The sequence below is a fragment of the Pyrgilauda ruficollis genome, unplaced genomic scaffold (assembly GCF_017590135.1).
Source record: "Pyrgilauda ruficollis isolate IOZ18807 unplaced genomic scaffold, ASM1759013v1 scaffold23, whole genome shotgun sequence".
NCBI classification, from domain to species: domain Eukaryota; kingdom Metazoa; phylum Chordata; class Aves; order Passeriformes; family Passeridae; genus Pyrgilauda; species Pyrgilauda ruficollis.
This window is the reverse complement of record NW_024522539.1, coordinates 11,338,149-11,358,370: the sequence shown is the minus strand read 5'-3', so window position 1 is coordinate 11,358,370 and position 20,222 is coordinate 11,338,149. Positions and strand designations below refer to the sequence as shown.

Genomic DNA, 20,222 nt, shown 5'->3' with positions numbered 1-20,222 from the left:
TGGATGTGAGAATTCCCCGGCAGATGAGGACCGTCCCCACGCCATGGAGGTATTTTACAGGGCTTGTTGCTTTCAATCTTGAGGTGAAAATTGTTGAAAGCTGGTTGTATTCTAGTGTTCAGGCACCTGCTGGGAACCTGCTGAAGGAGTGTTCCAGAAAATGTGTAAGGAGGAGGCAGGAAGGCCAACTGCATGGCATGCAGTCAGGAGGACTTTGGCTTTTGACCTTGCTGTGCTTTTCAGAGAGCTGCTTCCTTACCTTGGTGTGCTGAGTGACTGAGTGCTGGGATTTCCAGTCTCATTTTTACCTCAGAAATAAGTGCTAAGGGAGAAAGTTCGTATGTATTACAGTCTTGCCACTTTGCCAGTGAATTACAAATTCATTGATCTGGAACTGTAATGCTTCTAACACATTTCAGTTCATTTGCTAAGCAGTCTAAAAGAAAATAAAATTACTGTTACCTGACTAGTTTGTGTTATCAGCTTTGTGGTAAATCAGTGTAAGAATGTGAACTGTCTATGATATTTAAACTATCAGTTCTGAGCATTAACATGCAGTCCTAGATAATTTTTTTCTTTAGAATAAACTGTTTTATTTGCAGAAGCTTTATTAAGTGAACTCTAAAGCTCTCAGAGTACTGGAAGCCTTGTGGATTTGGGCAGGCTCTCCATTCATATCTCATGTAATCTGCTTGAATTCAGGGGTTCTGTGATTGAATTGGTGGGTGAAGGATCCAAAAGCAAGTGGTAGACTCTTCTTAGCTGAACTTTCTGGCTAACGCACATGGCTGGTTTATGTTATAGATTTTTTTTTTTTAAATAATCTGGATTTTTTTTTTTTTACACCTCAAACCTATGGTTGAAATTTCTGCCGTAAAATAAATTCAAATTATTACACTATAAATTTCTTATTAGAATAGATGAAAACTTTTCCATGCTGGCAAGCCTAAGGTATGTCAAAAAAGGCAACAAAAAACCCCCAAAACAAAATAACACAAACAAACCAAAAGCTTCTGACTTCTTAAGAGATGCTACAATTTCCTCTGGGAAATGCAGTACTGACTGCATTGCATATCAAATGTGGTAATTTTAAACTTTGTATTGATGAACTCTATGCAGCATATGTCAATGCTTCTAAAGTGTTTCAAGATAAAGATGCAGTTAAAAAAAAAAGGACATTGTATTTATAATCCTGCCAACAGGTACCATATACTTTTGCAATTAGCTGGGCTCTGACCTCAACACAAAGGAATGCCTGCTGCTTCCATGTGCCTCCAGTTCTTTTTGTCATGTTTTTCTCTCCAGTTCCTTTTCATTTTACCCGCTGTTGTTGTCCTTGTTCCAGTCTTCTTTCCCTCTTCTTTTATTTCTAATTTACATTTATTCCATTTCTTGCTGCTCTTCCCCAAAAGTTTCTCTTTGTAGGGGAAGGTGTCCATCCTTACGGGGTTCCGTGTGCCCTGCCCAGGTGCAGTTTGGAGCTCTAACCCCCGTGTTTTCCATGTGTTTTGCCCACTGCAGGTGCTCCATCCTTACGGGGTTCCATGTGCCTGCCCAGGTGCAGTTTGGAGCTCTAACCCGTGTGTTTTCCGTCTGTTTTGCCCACTGCAGGTGCTCCATCCTTACGGGGTTCCATGTGCCTGCCCAGGTGCAGTTTGGAGCTCTAACCCCCGTGTTTTCCATGTGTTTTGCCCACTGCAGATGCTGCGGGAGCACAAGTCCGTGGTCATCCAGAAGCACGTGAGGGGCTGGCTGGCGCGGCGGCGCTACCGCCGCACGCTGCAGGCCATCGTCTACCTGCAGTGCTGCTACCGCCGCATGATGGCCAAGAGGGAGCTCAAGAAGCTGAAGATAGAGGCCCGCTCCGTGGAGCGCTACAAGAAGCTCCACATTGGCCTGGAGAACAAGATCATGCAGCTGCAGAGGAAAATCGATGAGCAGGTAAAAGCTTGTCACTTTAGAGCGCAAAATAGAAAGGTGCGTGTGGTCGTGTTCGAGGGTCCCAGGACAGGGAGGAGATGAGAATCTTGACTCCATGTTTCAGAAGGCTGGTTGGTTATATTGTGATACTATATTATATTAAAATGCTATATTAAAACTGTACTAAATAGAGAGAAAGGATCCATGAGAAGGTGGAAAGGAATAGAAAGGAATGATAATAAAATCTTGTGACTGCTCACAGCCTTGACACAGGTGGCTGTCATTGGTTATTAGGTAAAAACAATTTCACATGCTGGGTAAACAATTCTCCAAATCACATTCCAAAGCAGCAAAACACAGAGAAGCTGAAGCTTCCCAGCTTCTCAGGAGAAAAGATCCTAGCAAAAGGATTTTTCATAAAATATGCCTGTGACGGGTGCGGACACTGGATTTTCCAAGGCACAAAAGAGTGATGTTCAATTTCTGATTCTAACATTTATGGATTTCTAAAAGTGACAGTGGATTGCAGGGTGAAAGTGCCACCTCTCCAATGACACTGGACAAACTAACAGTTTATCAAATTTTTCCTCCTCCAGAAAAGAATGCAAAACAATTAATTATTTACATAAAGTTCGTGAGAAAGTTCATTACAAAAATGTAAACATCAGAAGGCTTAGAAGAACTCAAAAAAACAGGATGACACTGGGGAAACATGTCAAAGTCTTGGTTACCTTTCTCAGCACTGTGGGGATTCACAGAATGCACTGAATTTTCATTGTAAGGACTCGGTTCTCTTTTTTGATGAAGAGGAGTGATAGGAGAGAAGGGGAGGCCACAGCAGAAGTGGAGCAGTCAAATATCCACTTGTTCCTCTCAGCAGAGCTGAGAAAAACACCCACTCGCTTAACGCCAGTACTGCGTCTGAAGCACGTCAGTTGCTCTGTTTTAGGGGAAGGTGGGGTGATCCTGTCTGATGTATGTGGGCTCTCCATCTGATTTTAGTTTAGGATGTGCAGGCTTAGAGGCTGGACTGTTCTGTCACCTCGTTAAGCAGTTCTGCAAAACCAGACCAAAACCTTTTTGAAATGGGGAAGCTGCTCCTGTGCTCCCATGTCTGGGTGTCTTCTGTAGGGAAGGAAAAGGCTCCCTTGAACCAGAACTTCTCTAAGAGCTGCTCTGTCTGTGTTGTGTTTTGCACAGAACAAAGAGTACAAATCCCTGCTGGAGAAGATGAACAACCTGGAGATCACGTACAGTACGGAGACGGAGAAGCTGCGGAGCGACGTGGAGAGGCTTCGGATGAGTGAGGAGGAGGCCAAGAACGCCACCAACCGAGTGCTCAGCCTCCAGGAGGAGATTGCCAAGCTCCGCAAGGAGCTGCACCAGACCCAGTCGGAGAAGAAGAGCATTGAGGAGCGGGCAGACAAATACAAACATGAAACTGAGCAGGCACGTATGGGGTCTCAGATGCATGAGAGGATTTCCAAGGGCCTGGTGTCCACTCAGGTTTTGCCCAGGCTTAATTGTTTCACTTGTGTGACTGGTATTTTTACTGTGTTTTTGTAGCTGTACCATCCTCAATAGCCTTGGTATCTAAATGGCTACACCAATGGTAGAGAAATATGCTAAATCCATATATTGTATGTAAATATATGTATCCAGTCTATTCAGATTTTGATGTCAAAAACATTTGCAAAGCCAGATCCTTGAACTTTCTGACTTAGCCAGAGGTAGTGAATTCATTCATTTTAACTACCTAGAGAGAGTAATCACATAGATAGCAGAAATCTGTCCCACATTCAGTATTCAAAGGTGCTGCTATATCCTGCCTGATGCAGACAGCCAGCCTATTCAACACATGTGCACAGTCTAGTTCAACAGGTTTCAGCTAACCCCTTTTCTTTGCTAACCACAAACCTATCAAACAGGTTGATTTCTGTCAGGAGTACTTGCTGATAGTGGTGCAAGTTTGAGTATTGGAAGAGCCAATCCATCATTATGTGATGCTGCAAGTAACAAGTTTCAGTACCAGATAAGCATAAGGGAAAATATTTATAGATAAAGCAAAGTGAATGCATGGTAACCATAATCAGAGACAAATGAGTACCTGGCAAACCTGAACACAGGTTAAGTGACACAGCTTTAGGGCAGAGGCAAGATGTTAAATTTTGGTGTTACCCAATGCAATGGAATTTACTGTAGAACTACCAAATGTGTTACTATTTTATGAATATTTCTGTTTTAATGAGCCGTTTACATCTTTGGGACTTCACTGAAAAATACATGGCACTGTGGAGTGCTTCAGGGCAATTTTAGCATCTGATGAGAAATGGGGTTCAGAACATGCAGGGGAGTCTGCAGTGGTACATATTTAAGAAATGTAATTTGGAAATGAAGATATAACTTAGTTCACCAGGTCCACTTTGTGAAGAACAGTTTAAGTATTTCAACTTCTGTTATAACAAAGATGCCATTGTTGTTAGAGCTACTGCTGAAAGATGAACTGCATTCTGAGTCAAATATTTTATTTTCTCTGTAGCTGGTTTCAGAGCTGAAAGAGCAGAACTCATTACTGAAAACAGAAAAGGAGGAGCTGAACCGCCGCATCCATGACCAGGCGAGGGAAATAACAGGTTGGCTCTGTTCCCTTCATTCAGGTTCTCTACTGCTTGTTACCTGGTAAAGCAACACTCCACTGCATAGATTGGGCTGATTTGCCTTAGTTTACATTCCTTTTTGTGCACTCGTTTCTTTTTTTTTTTTTTTTTTTTTTAACTTGCAAACATCAGAATTATTTACCATTTGTATTTCCACAAAATCCTAAGACTAAAGGGTCTTTTTTAGGGAGGCTGACTGTTCCAAAGCACTTCAGTTTTTAAAAGGCAGCTCTGATATTTAATACAGTTTATCCGCTACAACTTTTCTGGCTGCTGTGACTGTGTAGGCAGCAGCCAGGAAAGCTTAACTCGAGATGTGAGGGCTGTGATGAAGGGAGTTGTGATGAGGAGAGTGAGGGTGCTTGAGGTGTAAAGCATTTTGCTTTTACATAGCACAGCAATGGGCTAGTGCCCCTTCTTCCTCCCTCCTGGAATCACCTATAGAAGGTATTAGCAAAATGAATAACTTGTCTGAGTGAGCCCTTCTGTGGTTGCCACAATAATGCTTTAGCCCTTCATATTTTTGGCTTAATGTCTGCCCAGAGAAGCACAAACACCAGTGTCAAACGTCAGGCTGTTCCTCGGTGCAGACACAGGCCTGTACCTCCTGCACGGATGCACTGCATGGTGGGTAGGGCTGGAATTCTCACTGGGATCCCTGCTGTCTGTGGCAGAGTCGATGGAGAAGAAGCTGGTGGAGGAGACGAAGCAGCTGGAGCTGGACCTGAACGATGAACGGTTACGGTACCAGAACCTGCTGAATGAGTTCAGCCGCCTGGAGGAGCGCTACGATGACCTCAAGGATGAAATGAACCTGATGGTGGTGAGTGGCTCCACAGCTGAGAAACCAAAAGCTGTTTACAGCTGTGTTCAGGCAGAGTCTAGTGGGATAAGTTGGTAAGTGCTGTCAGCTGTATGTGTTGGTGACTGTACTTGAAAGAAGAAATTGTCCTTTTAAAGCCTGTTTATTTTGATTAGTTCAGTCAAAACAAATATATTTAAAATTTGTCGTGGATTTAAAAAAAAAAATTGTTACAGCTGTGAAGAAGGCTAAATTTCTGCTGTGGCTTTCCTGGTGGTATTACTTGTGCTGTCCACCCTTATTTTGCCCTTAAGTTATTCACATCTGCTGGTGTTGTTTGCACCATCTTCATCCAGTGATAAATTTTACAGTGCTAACTGTATCTCATAGGCTTTTAGGTCTTTGGAGAGATCAGAATCAAAAATATTTTCTTATTAATTTTGAAAACTGAGACATAGCACCAAATATTATAAGCTAAACTAAAGGTTGTGAAGAGACAGTCACAGGGAAAACCATGCACTGGTACTGATTTGTTCCACTTGCACTTCAGAGCATCCCCAAGCCTGGGCACAAAAGAACGGATTCAACTCACAGTAGCAATGAATCTGAATATACTTTCAGCTCTGAGATCACAGAAGCAGAAGACTTACCACTAAGGATGGAGGTAATGTTAAAAATCCCCCACAACTTTTCATTGATACGTGGTTGAACTCATTCCTTTTTCTTTTTTTTTTCATAAGTGCTTCTGAACACCATATTGTCATACTGAGATATCTACAGCTTTAATCCAACTTTCCCCATTTCCTTTTAGAGAACACTTATTCCTTATTTAGTTATGACACTGTGTAAAAAGACTGTCAAAGTGTGCTTTGAATTTTTCTTGTATTACAATAAGCATAGAGTAGATACTTGGTGATCCAGCTGATTTACATGTGTGGAACATTTGGTTGTCAGTGTTGGTAAGCACAATCACTTATTCAGGCCAAAGTGGGAATTCAGAGAACCAGTGAGACTTCCTGAGGAGCCTGCCTACTGTATAGTTAATGATTTAAAATGGCAAGCTGCATCCTTAGCAGCTACATGGAATGAGTTTCCTGTTGGGGGTGAGGAACTCTTGTTGGATCAGGTTTTCTCTATTTCATAGAGAGGAATCAAGCTCCCAGAATGGGTGTTTCCTTTGCATGTGCAGCAGTACAAATCCCAGAGTGTTTGGAGAAATGATCAGGAAGATGTCCAGAAATGTTCAGAAAGATGACTTGATTCAGCTAATGAATAATAACCATAAATAATTTGTGGTGCAACTCCAAGCCATTGCTAATAGTTTCCAAGATAACTCCTCCCTTCAGCCCATCCCATCACAGTGGGACTGCAAAGACAGAGCCCTCAGGGTGGAGGTCTGGCTGTGCTTGGCACTTTCCTGAGTTAAAGTTTTCTCTGTGCATCTCCTTAACAGAGAGCCAGGGCACAGCACACCCTGTGTGCCCTCTGCCTGGGTTAGGGATCTGCAGAGCAGCTTTTGGCAGGCTGTCAGTGCTGCTTTGGAAATCCTCTGCAGAGAATTATTTTCTCCTCTGGATGCAAATACCCTGCTGCACTGGGGCTGGCACAGCCTCTCTCTGCACTCTGTCATCATCTGCCTTCCCACTTACATTTCCCACCTTGCATAATGGTTTCAGGATGATGCTCCTACATTCACAGGTAATCAGGAGGACAGTGCATGGGATGTCACATGTGAGCCAAATGCCAGCTTTTCCTTTGGCTGATAGACTTGCTGAATTACATCTTTGGGACTTTACTGAGAAATACATGGCACTGTGGAGTGCTTCAGGGCAATTTTAGCTCTGTTCCAGAGCCAGCTTTGGGTTTTACACTATAAATGAAGAAATGAACTCACACAAGAATGTGAACGAATGCAGCACTGTTTTTGTTTAACCCCTCAACATTCTCCAGTTCTGACTCTAAACTAACAATCTAGATTAATTGTACAAAACCACATTAAAAAATTGGGCCCACCTCAAGGCAAACAAGTAAAGCCAGAAAACTCAAAAGTCTCTTACCTTTTGCCTGAGCTGTTGGTGTGGTTTATGACTCTTCCCCTCAACAGTAAAAGGAGATGAAGTGGAAATGGCTGTGCTTGCTTGTCTGCTGCAGTCATTAATACTAATTTTCTAGTTCCTTTTATAGGCTTTAAGATTTTATGGTACAGTTCATAGTAAATACTTTGGTCTTCTCAGTACATAAAGTACAAAAAGGCTGATGGACAATTTCTAATGCACCTTCAGATTGCAAACACTGGTCCTTGCCCAGAAAATAGTGAAGAAGCTGGTGAATTAGGCTCAAAACAGGCTGTATAATTAGCACAATAAAAGGAAAAAGGCATTAAATATATTCTCTGTTACCAGTTTTTTGTATCACATCCCACTAAATTAACCTTCAAATTGCCAGAGAGATTTCTCTTTAGCTAAAGAACTTACTAAAGAAATCATTGAAAACTAAACCAACAAACAAAAAAGCCCTTATTTACAGTTGTTTCCAGGTGAGTCTAACCACAAACTTTTTCTTTTTTCTACTTTCCCCCTTCAAACAAGTAAGACTATAAGGTATGCTTAGTTATAGACCTCCTGTCTGCTAGGTAGTGCCTAGTGCTTTCTTTTGCTAGGCTTTAGGCTTAGAAACATTTTCTACTAGTAAATCCTTTTTTAAAATAGTGTTTGATAGCTGATGAAATATTTTAGATAGGCAATGCTCAGAATCAAGTAACATTTCTGTGTTCCTCTCTTTCCCCAGTCTGTTTCCCATCTTTACTCACTGTTGTGCTTCCTTGTGCTGTGGAAGGGGAATACCTCTTGACTTCCCTCTGTTGTTTCTGCAGCAGGAGCCTAGTGAGAAAAAAGCAGCGCTGGACATGTCTCTGTTCCTCAAGCTGCAGAAACGGGTTTCAGAACTGGAGCAAGAAAAGCAGTCCCTGCAGGATGAACTGGACAGAAAGGAAGAGCAGGCTCTCCGTGCTAAAGCCAAGGTGGACTCCTTGCAGCTGATCAAATGCTGACACCAGAGTGTCCCTTCTTGTGAAACAGTAGCTCTGTGAATGCTGACTGGCTTTCACTAAATCTTCATCTTCCTCTAGCACTCGCTTTGTTTAATGATGAGTTTCATACTGGTGCTTAGTTCTAGGGACTGGTTATTTAGTTTTCCAGGGTCCTTGAGATCCTCTGATGGAAGACAACAGGAACAAAATGTGCTTGGAACTTTGCTTTAAAAAAAAGAAAAGGCTGAAAGGCTGTTTTTATTAAGGAGTAGCCATAAGGAAATAGACTTAAATGATGGAGAGAATGGTAATTGTTTATTTTAGGCAGAAGAATGCCTAACCATTCAACCAGGATGCCTAGCTAAAGCACTGGGCTTAGTCACCTTAGCTGATTGCAATATAAATTCTCCTGATTTGGTCTCCTTAAGTTCTTAAAAAATTATGAAACTTGTTTTGGCAATTGTTTCTTATTATATTTCTACCAGTGACTTTCTTTAGCATGCTGGGGTTCATCCTGCTGTGTTTCACTGCCAGTGACCATATGTGATTTTATTAATATTAACCAATTATGTGTCATAAATTCAGACGTAAAGGAGACAATGCCAATATTCAAACTACAGCAGTTAGCAGTACCAGAATGAGTGTTTTACAGTTTTAAAGGAAAATAATTTGAATTCTCTTTGTTTTCCTACCTCAGTGAAGGATTTTTAGTTTTCACACTTCTTTGTATTTGTTCATAGGAGGAAGAAAGGCCTCCCATAAGAGGTGCAGAGTTGGAGTATGAGTCGCTCAAGGTAATTCTAAAACAGAGGTTTTTGGGGTTTTCTAGTAGGAGTCTTGCCACCAATTGTATGTGTTGGCATAGAAAATTACAATAGCCCTCCTGTTTCCAAATAGTAGCTGGAGAAATTAGAACAAATTTTCCCCAGCAGTCATTTCATTGTAGGACTGCTCTTTTTGAGGTATAGAATGTGTGGCTGGGGGTGCGAAACAAAAAGATCCCCTAAGCCAGGGGGAGTTTTCTATTAAAATACTTAGTACAGCTTGCAAGTTAATTTGAGCAAAAATACAGTGATAAATGTAGATCTCTTTTCCAAAATCATTATTGATATTACTGCATGTCTTGGACCACTAAAACCAAAAGTATTTCCTAATAGTGATGCAGAATTTTCTTAGCCTGCTGACCACTATTTGTTGTGAACTCTTTTTTTTTTTTTTTTTTTGCTAAGGGGAAAATAAGAGGAAAAAATATTGGCAATTCTGTTTGCCATCAAATCTGTCTGATCCATGTGAGTGTGCTCTGGTTTTGCATTTCAGGCAGAAGGTTAGTCTTGTTAGTGAACTCCTCCCAGCCACACTGACCACAGTCAAGAGGCCAGGGATACAGGGCAGATTGATGGATTTCTTGCAGCTACACATCATTTTTACCATTTCTGTCCATAGTTTTGTGCCTGTGGGTTACAGACATGTAGCAGTGCTGCTGGGTGACAGAGCTGTCCCTGTTTCTTGCAGCGTCAAGAGCTTGAATCTGAGAATAAAAAACTGAAGAACGAGCTGAATGAGCTGCAGAAGGCCCTGACAGAGACACGAGCTCCAGAGGTGACTGCTCCTGGTGCCCCAGCATACAGAGTCCTCCTGGACCAGCTGACCTCGGTCAGCGAGGAGCTTGAAGTACGCAAAGAGGAAGTTCTCATCCTGAGGTCTCAGCTTGTGAGCCAGAAAGAGGCGATTCAGCCCAAGGTAAATCGCATCAGCAGGTGCACTGGGTGCGAGAGTTACCTGCATCATTAGCATGCTTTGTTCGTTAACAGCCTGCTTGAAATGGCAGAAGGAAGCAGTCTAGGTTTGGAAACTGTTCTAAGTGTAATCCTTTGGTCCATTGTTAGTGCACAGGTCACAGCAGTCTGAATTAGGAGCTTGTATTAATCAGCCAGTCTGGGGTTTCTCTACCAGCGCTCGTGTGAAGATGTACAGGCTGTACCAAAGGTCTGATCCCCCAGACCCCTTTAACAGTGCACAAATAATTCTCATTGGGAGCTGTGTCATTTCTCTAGTGTCTTTGGACTGGAAAATTGAAAGGAGTTGTCAGGAATTCCTTTCAATTAATAGTTGAACAAAAGGAGCAGTTTGTTCTACATCTGTATTATTGCTAGTCAGTAACATTTAGTAAAGATGACCTCTTGAGGATATGTAAATTCTGTATTATTGCTTGATAGGTGCTATGTGCTTTTGTAGAAAGAAGAGCAGGTTACAACCACTGAAATGCACATCACATAAAAGGCTCTGATGACATAGTTAGGGAAGTAATAGCTTAATAGCTTTGCAAATAAGAATCATTCAACCTGAAAAAGTATCATGTAAATCAAGGAACTAGTAATTTCCACTGAACTGAGCTATCCTGTCTTTCATAACTGCAGCAAGGAGTGAACAGATATGTCATCTTTCCTTTGCTGCTGCAAAGTTATGTCTATATTTGCCCTAAGTAAATTGGGAATCTGTGGTGCATGAAGATGTATAAGTCTTGTTTTAAATGATTGACTGTAAAGAAAACAGAACACGTTTTTCTGTAGTATTTAGAACATTGTAAAGAAAAACTTAGTGAATCTTTCAATAACTTTCTCAGCAGTGGTGGGATGCAAGGGTTGATTTTACAGTGGCTATGAGTATGAGGGAAATAGGAAGGTGACCTGTGGGATGGCCAGCAGCCAGTTTGCAGATAGCTTCTGCTTTTCAGGTTGGGCAGCTGCAGCAAAGACAGATTTTTTAATGTTTTGTTTCTCTTCTTTCTTGCCTACCAATTTGGTTGCCAGGAGGATAAGGTACACATTTTCTTCTACAGTTACAAACCAGAATTTCTAAATGCTAAAATAACCCTCAACAATACTGAGCTGTCATTAACCTGCCTCTTAAGTAGCCTACATGTACATCATGCATTTTACCTTGCTATTATTGAATAACTTTTCCCTTAATTCTGTGACCTCTGCATCCCCATCTTCATGCTTTGCACAGGGAGACAAGTTAATTCAAAACAAGCAGATTTAACAGTTTTGAGCTGTTGGTTTATGACAACCTGAATATGAAAGGAAGGATTTAAGAATTGGTCAGCTCCATCATGTTTCTCGCTGAGTATGTTTGAGGGGTAAGGACAGTGATCCAGGGAGCATTGTGATCTGGGAACCAGCCCTCTGTTAACTTGCAAAACCCTCATATTTCACAACAAATTAAGTGTCTCTGGTATGAAGAAGTACCTTACTTCGGATTGTTTGCTGTCCTCAGCAAGCAAGAAACATTGTGGGCTCACATTGTCATCTCTAGATATGGATGGGAATTGCTGAATGTTTGATTAGAAAATGCAGTTGTATACGTGTAAGAGTATAAGAAACTGAACTGACTCTGAATGAAAGATGTTCAGACTGCTAAAGCTTGATAGATTGGCAGGTGAGATACAGCAGTGTTACTCTGTAGTAAATTAATAGTAGAAAAACCTCAAAGGTCTCATAAAGATGTTTGGAATAATTCTTTGAGGAGCTTACATATTTTATTGTTTTTCATGTTGGATAACACAAATCATACTAGACATAGAGATCTAGGCTCCATCATTTGTCCTCAAAGCTGTTATTGTAAATACTTTTCAAAATTGTGCTCATGAAAACAGCATCTGCTTGTTTTGAAAGTCAAAATGTTAGAATTCCATCTCTTGTGTTCATTCAAGTCCTGTGGTACTCCATGGCAATGACTCAGATCAGACTGGCTAAGGTGACTATAAACAGCTTAAGTATTTCAAGTTTTACTGAAGAAAAAGCAAAAGTGCCATAATAAACATCCAAAATTGAAATAAAATTGGTACTATGATGCTATCTAAAGTAGAAAATCTCAAGCCCTTGTAAATTCTTTTCTGCTTTGACAGAGTATTTAAAATACATGAGTGAGAAATAGTTCTTATTTTTGAGCTTTGAAAGACTCCGTGTAATGCTATGTTTAAGAAATGTTAATAGAATTAAGCTGGCAAAACTCTGCTGCTTCAGTTTTAGTATTAGCAGCTGTTCCTGGTAATTTGAATAAAATGCAAATTCAACATTCTGTGAAATTTATTTTGTTCATTTTATGTGATGAACAAATGGAAAGAGATTAACATATGTGCCCACTTACTGTAGGAACCCAGGACATTCCTCTGGCTGCCCTGGGTGACTCGAGCCCCTGGCAGGGGGCTCAGAGACCTTGGCACGGAGTCAAAAACACCTGTGGCTTTGATTTTAGCCCATGGAACAAACTACCAGCTTTGTGTGAAGATTTACAAGCCATGAGAGTTTAAGTAGAATGATAGCTAATTTGTCACAGGGTGAAAAGGTAGAATTTTGGGGCTTTAGAATGGGGATTTAGGAGGCAAGATGGAGGAATCTGGGCGTGGTCTGTCCTTCTTCTCCTTCTTCTTGGCCTCCATCTTCTGCTGTGGTGGTGGCACTTTTGGATTGGTTTAGAGTAGAGACAGACTGTCTAACATAGGTGATAGGTATTGGAAAATTATTGTAAATAAAGTACACGTAGTTTTTAGTATAAAAAGATAACACCGCCCCAAGGGCGGTCAGTGTGCCACACACCGACCTGCCAGACAGACCTCCGCATGCTGGAGAAATAACATATTAGATAAGAGAAAATAAACAACCTTGAGAACCAGAGCCGAGGAATTCCAACTCCTTCTTCGACCATCGGGCTGGGAAAAAGAGACTTTCTGGCATCTCGGGGTCATCTCGACCGCAGAGACTCCGAGAACTTGCTAGACAGACCAATAGTTGGCCATTTTGTGTGCATTAAATTTAAAAGGTGAACCAAATGGACACAGAAATTATGGACCAACCTCTTGCTCAGGTACCCACACTTATTTAATGTGGCTACTCAAGTATTAGTGTTGCACATGAAGAAAACACGGATTCAAGGAGCAGTTATGTTGTTAAATTTACTGGAAATTATCATTCTTTTTCCAGCATACAATGACAGATGCCACAATCCTCTTGGAGGATGTACAGAAGATGAAAGACAAAGGAGAAATAGCACAGGCTTATATTGGACTGAAGGAAACAAACAGGTAGGAGTTCTTTCTTTATTTTGTGATCACTTGGGGTCTGCTGTGACACACTGTGTATATTGTGTTGAGTCAGTTCCATCCATGTGTGTCTAGAGAACACTCATAGCTGGGGTTATAATTTGATTTCATTAGTAAAATTGTTGTGTGCAGCATTATAAAGGATTTGGAAATAATGGGGAAATGTAAAATCAAGCTTTCTGGATTTCCATCTTCTTAGCCTCTAATTGCTGTGTGGCCCAGCCTGGGTGCCATTCCCCAGGCTGCTTTGTCACCCTCTGAACCTCAGTGGTCACAATAGTCTGTGGCAATGTGTTTGTTGTAACAGCACAGAATGCTGTAACCAGCTGGGCTGTCACTGAGAGCTGAATTTCATCATGCAGAAGAAAAACACATAAACAAGAAAAGTAATTTGCTAATTTTAGAGTGTTTTTTTGTTTCTCTTTTATGGTAACTGTAATATAGTGTGTAATGTCCTTGCCATGTCACCTCATCACCATCACATATATCTCTTGTATTTTTTTAAACACCTTTCTTGAAAGGCAATCTCCCCAGGACTATCATATGCTGAATGAGGACGGAGAACTTTGGCTGGCTTATGAAGGGTTAAAACAAGCCAACAGGTTACCAGACTTCTCAGAATGGTTTTTTTTTCCTGCATTTGCATCTTCTTTTCTAGCTAACTGTGCCCCTTGCTATGGGTTTGCTTTAGCTACAGTACTTCTATTGCTTTAACAGTTAGAAAAAAATTCAACACAAATTATAGAAATTAAGGAGTTTTCTCAAACCTAGTCCTCAAAGCTTCCTACTTTATCATTTAAAAAGTTTAAGATGGCACAGCAGCCAATACATAATTCATAAGAATACTTGAACAAAAGTAGACTGTAAAATACCAGAAGCTCCACAGCTGGAAAGTATTTGTAGCCATGTACTATTTGTGTGCCTTTACACCAGGTTTCAAAATTGATGTTCCTTACAGTTTTTCAGCCTAAAGAAATACAATCATTTTAGTAATTATTAAACTATTGTTTAAGTAGCATCAGTGTACTCTTAAATGTCAAACTGAAATGGGTCTTACTCTCCTTGTGTCTCAAGGTCAGTAAATCAAACATTCTTCTCTCATGTCTCTTCATGCCAAATTCAAAAAGTAAGTCACAAAATAACCACAAAAGAGAAGTAATCTTTAGTTCCTTGTGATGCTGTTGAAGCCCCAGTGTGGTCTCTGCAAGGACTGTGCTGGTCATGGGGTGCTCTGGCTCTGTGTGCTCATCGGTGTCCCTGACTTCCAAAACGCTTCCTCGTCCTGCCCTGACACCTAATTCACTGCACCAGCCCTCTGATGTGCTCCAGTGAATGCATTTGGTAGCAGTGACTACAGAAAGTGGTATTTTGCAATGACTGCTATAACTAAAGTCTTTCCTTTTCTGGTGCTAACATGTTCTACCCCTAACATTGTTGTGTGCCCCTGTGAAGATCTAACCTAGAGCAAGTGTTCTGCAGCAGACAGGATGGGAGCTGGTTTGCTCTGTGCCTCTTGCCTCTTGTCCTGGCACTGTAAAGACAAGAAGTTTTATATTAAATGGCAGAGCATTGCAGGTGAATGACTATTTGCCCTTGTGTGCTTCATCAGTCTGGTTACTAATAAGTGTTCCTGCCTTATGCATATTTAAACCCTGAAATATTGTCTAATTGAACAGTGGTAGTCACTAGTATTGTCATTTCCTGTGTATGTACAAAATTATGAGTCAGAGCCCTTGGACAGTGCCTTGCAAGCAGGAGTAGAACCCCAGCACTGCCTGGCAGGAGGCTGGTACATGTTATCCCCACTTCACAATGAGAAAAACTTGAGATGTGATGTGCCCAAGGGGAAAGAATGAGTTAGTGGTGAGGGTAAAGCTCCTGGATTTCAGTCCTGAGTCCAATTCTGTTGTTGACCTTTTGTGCATTAAGGACAACCCTCTGAAAAATGTTGGGTTTAATGCAAAAATAAAGATTATCCATGTGCATTTGCAGTTAAATGGTTTCTGACTGAAAAAGTTAACTCTAAAAATATTTTTTATTGTTAATATTGCAAGGTACTAACTTAAGTGAACGTAGTGTCATCTTCATCTAGGATTATTTGATTTGTTTAGAGGTAAAACCTCTTTAAAGCCTCTTCAGTCAATCTGAGAAGACTTAGCTTCACATTTATTGCCACAGTGGCACCCTGTACAGTCAAAGGAAACGCAGGGCAGTGTCACAATTAGCTTCTCTCTCTTCACTTTTTGATCATGCAAGCTTAATTTAATTAGAAGGCATACTAAAGGGTTTAAAGAGTCCTCTGCCTTTTTCATTTTCCTTTGCAAGCCATGGCTAATTGTTCCTGAGCAGCAGCTAAAGCTTTACACTCCCTCTGAGAACCGGGGACGTAACTTTGAGCGTGCTCACACAAAGTGTTGCTCACCCTCCTCAGGCTGCTGGAGTCTCAGCTTCAGTCGCAGAAGAAGAGCCACGAGAACGAGCTGGAATCGCTGCGAGGTGAGATCCAGAGTCTGAAGGAGGAAAACAACCGGCAGCAGCAGCTGCTGGCCCAGAACCTGCAGCTGCCTCCCGAGGCGCGCATCGAAGCCAGCCTGCAGCACGAGATCACCCGGCTCACTAATGAGAACTTGGTAAGAGAAGGGAGGCTCAGGAGCCACTCACACACCTGCCACACCTCTAGGTTCTTATCATTTTTCAGATGGCAGCTTCCTGCAAAAAAAATTGCACGAAGGTGGTGGTTTTCTGGAGGGTAAGCTAATGGGAGAGAGAGGCTTGCGATTGCTCCTGAAGTAATAATGCTTCAGGAGATTGGTTTGAAGTTTGGGGCATGGAGGAAGCTTGTGGATCCCAGCTTCCAACTGGTGAGTTTACTCCTGGCTAAACAGAATGTTGATGTCCAGGGAATTCATAAAAACTAATAATGCCAAGGAGGGGCATTATTCATATTCATATTCCCCTGAAATATGTTAGTTTGTTTATTTCATTGAAAAACTCTGATGTAATTCTTTAATCATTTAATGTAATTTATCTTTCCATTTCTCTCTTCCCTGCCTGAAGCTACACAGATAATCCACCATTTTACGAGCTCCAGCTATTCAGTATGTTTTGAAAAAAGAAATAGTTCCATAAAAAGAAACTTGGTTAGAAGTCACATAGCTAATAAGTGGTAGTCCATGTGTGTACTGCACAGCATTTTTGTATGAAGGAAGGATTGGGCAAAACTCTCACCTTCTTAAACAAAGGAGTATGTTCATCCTATGTGAGCTACTTCATTTCTGGGGAAATCTTCCAGAGAGACCTGTGTTGGCATGTATTTGGCTTGTTATTGGTAAAGGGAAACAAGCTACTTCAGCCAGAAAAATCCTGGCTGTGAGTGTCATTGCTTCCTCCAAACAAGCCAAGGTGTAGTGTTTCCTGTTAATGTACATGACAGAAGTTATCACTGTTGGGGTCTTGTCTTAATACCAACGATTTTGAGCAAAGTATCAGATAATTCAGCTGATACATGTTGGAGAAATGGCTAAAAGTGTAAGTTTGCCCCAGCAGCTGCAGTCTCTCACAAAGGTAGATGGTGAATATTTCTGTCTCAGCAGCTCCCTCCTGCTGCTTAGTCATATGTTACAATTTTTAGCCATTTTTGCCCCAGAGACCTACTCATCACATTGTGTTCCCAAGACAACACACAGTCATGTAATTATATCCCAGAGGAGTTCTCTTTGTTTTCAAATACACTGAATGTAATTTTACTTGTTAAATATAGACTCGTTCCTCAGTGTTTCATGTCAGATGTTTGAGTATTGCAAGTCCACTCCAAGCCAAGGGTATGTTTCAGTTCCACTCTTAGCCCTGGAGTGGAAACTATTTGCAGCTTTCCAGGTGCCATGTCAGAATTGTAGTGTTCACTGCAATCCCATCTTGATTAGCATAAGAAAATGTCCTGTCCCTGTTCTCACAAAGGTTGTATTCCATGCTCTCACAGTCCTGGTGTGGCCCATTTTAAAAAGATCTGACTGTTCTGCAACTCACCTACATCAGCTTCTCTCTGAGAGCTGCTGGCATGAACACAACTAACGCCTAGACTGCCTAAAAACAGATGATTCTTGATCTTGTTGTGTTCTGATTTAATCTGTACAGTGCTCACTGAAGTTTCAGTGGCACAGAGGGAGGGAGAAAACCAATCCTGTCCCTATTTTTGCAGTTTTATGAGGAGTTGTATGCAGATGATCCCAAGAAGTATCAGTTGTACCGGATTTCCCTTTACAAGAGGATGATTGTATGTAGCTCACGTGAACCCTGTTTTCTGTTGTCTCAGTCTCTGTTTCTGAAGCACTAATTGAAAAGCAGGCTGTCTCCTTTTCTCCCTTTCAGAGGAAATCTCCCTGCAGAGAGCTTCATGATGCCAATTACTTCCTTCACTGCTTTTTTTGTTAGTCTTAGTGTCCTTTGTGTAATCTGTGTTTCTTTTTGATGCACAGTTTTGTTACTAATACGAGCCTTGCGCTGTGAGCAAAGCAGTTTCTTTTTGAATACTACTTAATACTGCCCTGGAAAAGAGGTACATGATGCAAAAGATGTTCAATTTTCAAAACTATTCTTTATTTTGAAACTTGGATACATTTAGATTCAGTTCAGAAAATTAGAGGACTGATAATACAGATCCTTACCAAAGTGAATAATGCCAGCAATCCAGTCATAGCCTGGATTTATTGTTATTTTAATATTTTTCAGAAACGCAAAATATGAAGAATGACATTGGTGATAATATTTTCACAAAGTAATTAAAGACAGCAACATATGTGAGCTTGAAAGAATATAATGTATGAGTTTCTAGATCTTAATGAGATGTGAAATCTGTTAAATTTGTTTTAGAGGAACCATAGAAAGAACTTTATTCATCTTCACATAGAGGTTGTTCTGAAATCATATCCCATCCCTGATACAATCAAAACAGTCTGTTGAACTTAAATGTGTCTTTTTGTTAGTTTCAGGAGAAATTGATTTATCTGACAGCAAGTAGGTAGTGTTATTAATAGGATTTCTGTTGTGAAATTGAACAGTGCTTTGAATGTGAAGCATGGCCTCCATTCTGTTGTCAACAGGCCTAATATCTTACTGCTCAAGTATGTTGTATCAGCTTGTAAACTGTTTTACTATGTGATTAAGGTTTGTGCCCATGCTGCACTGAAATATTTCAGTACTTCAGAAGAGGTGTATGATGTTTTTAATGCAGGGAGTTCACAATCCCTTATGTTCCCAACAGTGCCAAGAATAATCCTCCTGCTTAGGAGATTTTTCTTCTAAGCTGCTTTCCAACACTTATCCTGGAATAGCTTTCAGGTTGTTTGAGCTTTGGGGTTTTGCTTTCTTTAGAATGACTTTCCCTTTTTTAATTACACAATTATTTTGTGAATGTACTACAACAGATATGTCACAGAACTATTCAAAGATAGATTTCTGGGGAGTGTTCCCTTGAAGGACAAATACAGTTTGCTAAAAGAATAGGACTTTTAGTGCTAGATGTTATTCAGTTACAGAATAAAAACATGTAGGAAACCAGTTTCAGTGTAAGGAAATGTGATGACAGCAAGAAATGGTGTTTGGATGTTTGATTTGGTAAATTTGAGTGCAAGTTAAGGTGTTTCTCTGTCATCCTCTGATAACATGGATAGGTCTGAATAAGGAGTCCGTCATAAAGACAGGAATAAATGATGCAGAAATACAGAATAGCTGTTTAATAATAAAGAAAATAATTTGTGTGAGGCATTTGGAAGAGCAGGGAGGAAGCATTAGGGAAATGTGTTTGTAGCAAAATATCTTCTGCTGTACAAACTGACCTCGTTCTGAGTGTCTGCAGAATCTGCCTGCCTATGAGCTTTGCCTTTCTCATGCTGCATATAACTTAATAATATTTGCAATATTTGGCTTGTGTTATAGGCAGTGTACCAGCTTGCAACCTTTGGCCAGAGGATGGCACTTCTGTTCAGCTTTCCTCACTGCCTCGTAACTCTATAACAGCACTGGTTTTGTCTCTGTCACACGGTCCAGGATTGTCCCCATATCTTAATCTTTCCCTTATTTGAATTTACAGGATTTAATGGAGCAGCTGGAAAAGCAGGACAAAACTGTTCGCAAGTTAAAGAAGCAGCTGAAAGTGTTTGCTAAGAAGATTGGTGAACTCGAAGGTACTTCTATATTTTGAGAGAGAGACTTTGGTTTACTTTGTGATCTGGTTATCATCATACCCATCTGTTTTAGCACTTGTGAGGTCTTCAGTAGCCTTAGCCTCTGCTGATTGCAGAAACAGGATGTATACTCAGACCTCTGTGTGTTCCTTGATGAACATTTAGAAGATGAGAAAAGGAGATTGATGTTTCTCTGAAGGCAGAAAGTATTCAAACATAAAGGGAGGTTTCCTCCAGTGTTTGTGAACTCAAAGACAGTATCTGGTTTTGCCAAGAGAAAAGCAGTACTAAATATGAACCAGGCAAAAATGAGTTACCCAGTTTTCCTTTGAATGTGAAGGTTAGTTAGTCCAACTAGGTGTTTTTTTGTTGTGTTTTTTTTTTTTTTTTTTTTTTTTTTTTTTTTTTTTTTTTTTTTTTTTTTGTTTTTTTTTTTTTTGTTTTTTTAAATCTTGAAATATTATTCAGTTACTTCTCTGGACAAGACCATAGTAATGTTCATACATAATGCAGAGTGGGAAAATGCTCCTGA

At 40.6% G+C, this 20,222-nt stretch overlaps 1 protein-coding gene across 4 annotated transcripts in view; it reads left to right on the top strand.

The window, feature by feature from the left end:
• MYO5A (myosin VA) overlaps positions 1 to 20,222 on the top strand; it is a 99,842-nt gene that overhangs the window by 68,221 nt on the left and 11,399 nt on the right. Inside the window, exons 22-34 of one of the 4 annotated variants that reach the window (XM_041469094.1) lie at positions 1,702 to 1,941; positions 3,121 to 3,369; positions 4,460 to 4,553; positions 5,252 to 5,400; positions 5,930 to 6,043; positions 8,252 to 8,398; positions 9,148 to 9,201; positions 9,920 to 10,147; positions 13,390 to 13,490; positions 14,030 to 14,110; positions 15,940 to 16,138; positions 17,707 to 17,781; positions 19,597 to 19,690. In XM_041469094.1, coding sequence (XP_041325028.1) covers positions 1,702 to 1,941; positions 3,121 to 3,369; positions 4,460 to 4,553; positions 5,252 to 5,400; positions 5,930 to 6,043; positions 8,252 to 8,398; positions 9,148 to 9,201; positions 9,920 to 10,147; positions 13,390 to 13,490; positions 14,030 to 14,110; positions 15,940 to 16,138; positions 17,707 to 17,781; positions 19,597 to 19,690 — 1,825 coding nt within the window. The remainder of the gene's footprint in view (positions 1 to 1,701; positions 1,942 to 3,120; positions 3,370 to 4,459; positions 4,554 to 5,251; positions 5,401 to 5,929; positions 6,044 to 8,251; positions 8,399 to 9,147; positions 9,202 to 9,919; positions 10,148 to 13,389; positions 13,491 to 14,029; positions 14,111 to 15,939; positions 16,139 to 17,706; positions 17,782 to 19,596; positions 19,691 to 20,222) is intronic. The other 3 variants (XM_041469096.1, XM_041469095.1, XM_041469098.1) reach the window with 3 other exon arrangements.